The sequence below is a fragment of the Dendronephthya gigantea genome, unplaced genomic scaffold (genome assembly GCF_004324835.1).
Source record: "Dendronephthya gigantea isolate DGI-Jeju-01 unplaced genomic scaffold, DenGig_1.0 000058F, whole genome shotgun sequence".
NCBI lineage: Eukaryota > Metazoa > Cnidaria > Anthozoa > Malacalcyonacea > Nephtheidae > Dendronephthya > Dendronephthya gigantea.
In genome coordinates this window covers 429,247-435,273 of record NW_021163068.1, presented here as the reverse complement: position 1 = coordinate 435,273, position 6,027 = coordinate 429,247, and the positions used below count along the sequence as shown (strand labels likewise).

Below are 6,027 nucleotides of genomic sequence, written 5' to 3'. Positions count from 1 at the left end.
GACAAATGGCGCAAATTGTGAAAAAAATAAGCATTTGCTCATGATCGTTTGCTTTTGTTACTTTGTAGAATTTTAAGGCGAATACTTTTGCAACAAAATGTAGTATTTTAGACTCACCGTTCAATCATGCCAGTGATCAAGGTACGGGGAGTCGAAATTGATTTCCCGTACAAGCCTTACGACTGCCAAGTAAACTACATGAGCAAAGTTATTGAATGTTTGCAAGAGGTTGGTTCGCCTACATTTTATAATTATTTTGTTTTGAATTTTGATAGTGTTTAATAACATAGACCTTGTCTCAGATGATTATGAGAGTCGGTACGATTCTTGTTAGTTTTTAATCGCTGACACATCGACACTGATGCATTCCTATTCTCTTATCTCTTGACTCTTGATTAATGCATTTTGACTCAATGTTTATGTAGTACAGACTGTACAGTACTCTTGGTGATATAAAGTCACAAATAACACGTTTTGTTCCTGCATTTTAAAAAGGGTATAGCGTGAACAGTTGCAGAAGATGATCAAAAAATTTCCATGAATATCAGCTATTATTAATCTCGATCCATTCCAGAAATATTTTTGCATTAAATTTAGTCTTTGTTAATCATTAATCAATTAGAAAAGAAAGCACCAAAATCTTAAAATGTCTGCATTTCACAATTTTGTTTCCTGGTGCACTAACCCACACAAAAATCTTCAGATTTACCAGCCAATGTATATTTTTAAAAAATCACTTGAGGGCTGTTTACATGAGCCCTATAGGGAAGGCTAGCTAGCCCTACCAAGCGCGATAGCTCATGCTACTATGAATCCATACTAAAGAAAAATTTTGTTTTCATTAGAGGAGGGCCAACCCTACCAGGCGAGATCTCACCTGGTTGGGCTAGAAATTTTCCATGTAAACGTAACAGGGCCAGCTAGCAAAAGATTTGACGTCAGCGATGACACTATTTGACGGTTCCAGCTTTCTTCATTAATTTTTCGAGGCAATAACAGGGTATACTGTTGAAAAATCATTAGGAAAAGTAAAGATATTTTAAATGATATAGTGAAAATAACAATTTTGTGTTTTTTTTTTGGTGCCAGCCATTTTGTTTTTGGTGCCAAAATGTGCCGTCCAGACTCAGCCGTAGATGTGGGGTTAGAATTTTGCATGTAAACAGAGGTGAAAAACAGCCCTACAGGTTGGGCTAGCCCTCCCTTCCTGTAGGGCTCATGTAAACAGCCCCTTAATGTCTTGTACATCCAGGTCTCTAATTTCTATCATTTCGACTTTGGTACAAACAAAAGAATTTTACCTGACAGTTGCCGCAAGAATGAAAAATTGAAAATTATAGCAGCACATTATCTGGCGATTAATTCCCCGAAATATAATGATTTTTATTTGCATCAAGTTTTGTGTCTACTATTTTATTTGTCTTGTGTTATAATATCTTACCTTTGCTCCTCCATCTTTAAAGTTCAAAGTTTTGTACTAAATGTTGCTAAAATATAATTAATGATCAATATCATCAGGTGTTAAGGGATATCAACAATTACTAAAAAACCTAGGTGGGGAGGTGTTATATGTGGCTCACCCCCACCATACCACCCCCATACATTATAACACCAATAGCCAGCTTTCTCCAGACAATAACATCCTACCATTTTCAGGGTAAAAATGGTATCTTAGAATCACCAACAGGAACTGGAAAGACATTATGTTTACTTTGTGCAACACTGGCCTGGAGAGACACATTTGTGGCTCGCTTGCAACTGAGTATGAAGGTTCAAGAAAATAAAGCAAGTGGCCAGTTTTGTGATGATTTAGAAAGAAACCTTGGGCATGCTGCTGATGGCTGGATGTCAGAAGAAAGTGAAGGTAAAATCCGTAAATGTAAAGTGAAGTGAAGGTAAACTATTGTAAAATGTGAGTCTGATTTGAACGCATATATATTGCCTATTATCTGGGCATAAAGTCCATAAGGGCATTTGGTCAAGTTTTTTATGAAAATAAAGTAGCGAGATCTATAGTTCAGGTATTCTTCTGTTCAGCCTATAATTTAAGTCTCGAAATTGATACACGGAACGATTTTTAACGAAAATTGCAAGCGCAACGGGTTTCTGAAGTCATTCAACTTTCGTATAACTTTGTTTACATTGTGATTTTTGCCCTTAATAACAAGACACAACTTACTGTAAAAGGTTAGAAAAAACACAATTTCAAAACAACATCTTCATGAATCTTCATATAATCTGATGAAATTATGTTTACCTGAAAAATGGCGTATGTGTTGCTTTTAGATTTTGTTGCCATTTTCAATAATTAGAATTTCGAACTTGTTTAGGAATATTCCACATTTTCAATGAAACAAAGGGCTAAAAATGTAAAAATGGTGAAGAGGAACCCGGTTGAAATTGTAATATTGATATTATATTTCTTACCAAGCGAAAAATAGTAAACATTTTGCTGATATACTTCTCAACGGCGGATCTAAAATGCGAATGTTACGATTTCGCGCCAAAATGGAGAAACTGTAGCGACCTCAGGAACCAATCAGAATGCGGGCTAGAGACTATAATTAATCAAAGAACCAATAGCTGCACGTTTTTTCATCGCATGACCAAACAACAGAAATGATGTAGTATGAGCAATTGTGTTTTACATGCGCTCAGAAAGTACAATGTAATTTCAAAGATTTTCTTACTTGTTTGCTTTATATTCTTTAAGATTTCTGCAATGAGCCTTTATATAGCCTTTTATCAAACGATCTGACGTCAAATAAACAAGATAATTTTGCCATAGGTCAACCTGTTTGTCTTTTAAAATGTACTCGTTCATAATATTTTTTATCACTTCACAATAATATATTCACCGCCATATTTATAATAATATATTTATAAACGCGTATAGCTATTGTTTCTTTGATTATTTGGATGTGAGCATATCCTGCTTATCTAGCTCACATTCAGCTAAATATTCTAACCGAGAAGCTTCCTGATATATTTTTTCTCTATTAATCTCCCGAATATTTAATCCCAAAAATCATCTACACATCAAGAACTCATTCACAACTTACACAAGTCGTAAATGAACTGAAGAGTACAGTTTACAAGTAAGTTAATTATACTCGCGGCTCATATGATATAAGGCATTTTCAAATTTCAACTGGCTTGAGGTTGAATTAAGCCCGGCATTCACAGCCTCAAACCCGAGCGCAAAAACAACGCAGGGTAACACGATTAACATGAAGCCTGAGTGCTGAGTTCAACCGGGAAACTAAGATTTTAACTGTGAGGAAAATTTGAAATTGACGTTTTCTATTTATTTTTGTTTCAGACCGAAAGTATGCGTGCTAGGATCACGTGACCAGCTGTGCATTCATCCCCAGGTTCCTGAACAAGAAACACACACGGCCAAGGCAAGTATAAATGACTTCGTTGGTAAACAGGCTTGTAGCTGAAATACATACCATATACCCATTTTCTTGCCAGGTCGATAAACTGAATAATTCACTATCTACAGTATAGGTGCATAGGTAGTAGTATAACCACGCTCGGGATATTTTGCCCTTAAAATAATCCCCACAGTTCATGAAGGTTGTTTTTACTATTTTTACAGGCATTTTTGCCGTACGAAAGTGTTATCAAAGACGTGTCATTACTATAATATGCTTGAACAAGGTACTACCACTAAGAAGTGTTTTTATTTGGCTATTCGGCCATTGCCATTGGCGAATACAGTATCGTCAGAGATTGTTTGGTATTTCCCTTGCAAATAGACACTTTAAATTTGAGGGCTTTCCCCTGTCAATCTAACTAGAGTGATGAATTTATATGGTCCATTCATGTTCGGAACCTAGAGTCTTTAGTCTGTTTTTGCATTCAATTCGGCACATAAAAAGTCCGACGTCTAGAACGGGCCTGCATTTTATTGCATGCCTAACAAGCTCATTTAAAAAGAACTTATTGTTAATTTCTGTATCTCTTGTTGTAGATGATTCCTGTACAAAAGAGTTGGCATCGGAGATTTTGGATATTGAGGATCTTGTTCGACTTGGGAAGAAAGAAAGGTGACAATAAATGCGACAAGTTCGTGTAAGTCATTTTGAGCCTGATCGTTTTGATATATTTATTATTTTTATAGTCGCTGTCCTTATTTCATCTGTGAAAAATTCCATTTGTGAAAAATGCTGACATTGTATTCATGCCGTACAATTATTTAATCGATACAAAGGTATTTGACTCGACTCTTCGATTTGACTGCTTTTAAAGCCGATTTTCGCCTAAAAAAATTCACTCTCGTGAAAAGAAGCGGTTTTAAATATTTACCGCGAGTTGCTTGGTATGTATTTTTGAATCCATAAGCCTGCATGCATTCTTTTGAACGTAAGAGATCAGTATCTTCGTATACCTACCATCCCCTCCCCCCTAGCATCGAGCCTGTATCTGTAGGGATAGCTCATTCAGCTGAATTGGTCAAGATATATTAAATATATCCAACAAAGTTTTCCTCTTTAATATAGTCATGCAATCAAACGACATTGATATTTCAAAGAGTATTATCATCTTCGACGAAGCACACAATATTGTAAGGGGATGTTCTTTATGTATAAAGAATAAAATACCTCCTTTCAAAGATCATCACACAGAAATTTTCTGTGGATCTTTTGAGTATGGAAGACTTAGTTGTTGCATGATTGTAGCAAGCAACCTTGCAGACCTCGCTTCTACAAGACAACAACTGCTAAAGTTCTTCCGGAAAAAGAGCACAGCCAAAAATCGCAATGATGCCAGAATTGGTACAGACCTGTAGATAGGTTCCTAAAGCTAAAAATATGAAATCTGAGCAAAAGGTTTCTTGAGTAAGTTCAATTAAACCGCCGAATGTTTTAAAACAGAACTTTTTCCTTGCACACATTCTGAAGATACATTATAATTTTGAATTTAACAACTCGTGGCCTAATGTAAAACGACGAACAGGACTGTAAATCTGATGTTCGGCTAAATGGCTCAAGATAAATCACCTTTGAAGAGAATCACTAGTATTTATAGGCACTTTTGAACGCTCTGGTGTAAATGAGAGTCAACGAGGCTTAAGAAATCTTTGTACATTACCACAAGATTGTAGATTGCATACTTCAGCATAAATATGTACTTACATAAAATAATTATATGTACTTATTTATACTATAACATTTTCCATATTACGACGTAATCGCGAACGCTGACTCAATGTCTCGCTTGCTCACCAAAACTCGCGGGTGCAAAAGTATTAATTATCTACGTCAACAAAGGACCGCTCACTTGTCGAAATTTTTCGAGAGGTTCACATTTCGCGAAGTTAGTTCGTTGCAAATTGTTTTCAAAGGCGTTGTTATATTGCTGTTCAATATTCTACATTGAAATTATCGAGAAAATATGTAAGTATATTTAAGATTTTATTGTTTAGTGTAAAAATAATTGTGGTTTACATATATTTTTTGTTTTAATTCATTTTGCGTATTATTAAGTGGCTTAATTTATAAAATATAAGAGAGAAAGTGTTTACACAGTTCCGCTTGTGTTTCGGAAGGAAGAGAATTTAGTTCACCGTCGAAATCGACAACGTAAACTGGTTTTGAGATTTGATTTAAGAAATGGAAATAAAAATTATACTTAAACACGCAGTTCAGCGGAACGAACAAAGTAAATGCACGCGCAAATAAAAACGCGCGCGTAAATCCAAACGCCCGTTCCACGTCAATTCACGGCTTTGTAATAAGAATTTTTTTGTAACATCTTTACATTTAGCGTATGAATGGCCTAGAATTGGGTTCTGCGTGTTTTGGGGGCCTCACTCTCTAAACGTTTAAAACTTTTTAACATTATTCACGCATTTTTTCTTTCCCCTCTGTCCAGGAATATCAATTCTAATGATTCTCGGATCTCCTATAAGGTATGAATTAGTTATTTTCTTTTGTGGACGGCTCTGTGATTTTAAGAATGAATTGGAAATCGGGAATTAAAGCAGTACTTTAATAAGCTTATAAACGTTCTAATTTT

At 35.4% G+C, this 6,027-nt stretch overlaps 1 protein-coding gene and 1 long non-coding RNA gene across 2 annotated transcripts in view; both read left to right on the top strand.

Annotated features, from left to right (window-relative positions):
* LOC114529914 (regulator of telomere elongation helicase 1-like) overlaps positions 1–6,027 on the top strand; it is a 30,163-nt gene continuing 24,136 nt past the window's right edge. The window contains exons 1-2 of the mRNA XM_028551483.1: positions 1–228; positions 1,657–1,864. Coding sequence (XP_028407284.1) covers positions 127–228; positions 1,657–1,864 — 310 coding nt within the window. The 5' untranslated portion in view covers positions 1–126. The remainder of the gene's footprint in view (positions 229–1,656; positions 1,865–6,027) is intronic.
* Positions 3,603–4,219, top strand: LOC114529898. Its single transcript, XR_003687709.1, has 3 exons — positions 3,603–3,666; positions 3,980–4,055; positions 4,130–4,219. It is a non-coding gene; the product is annotated as an uncharacterized LOC114529898 (long non-coding RNA).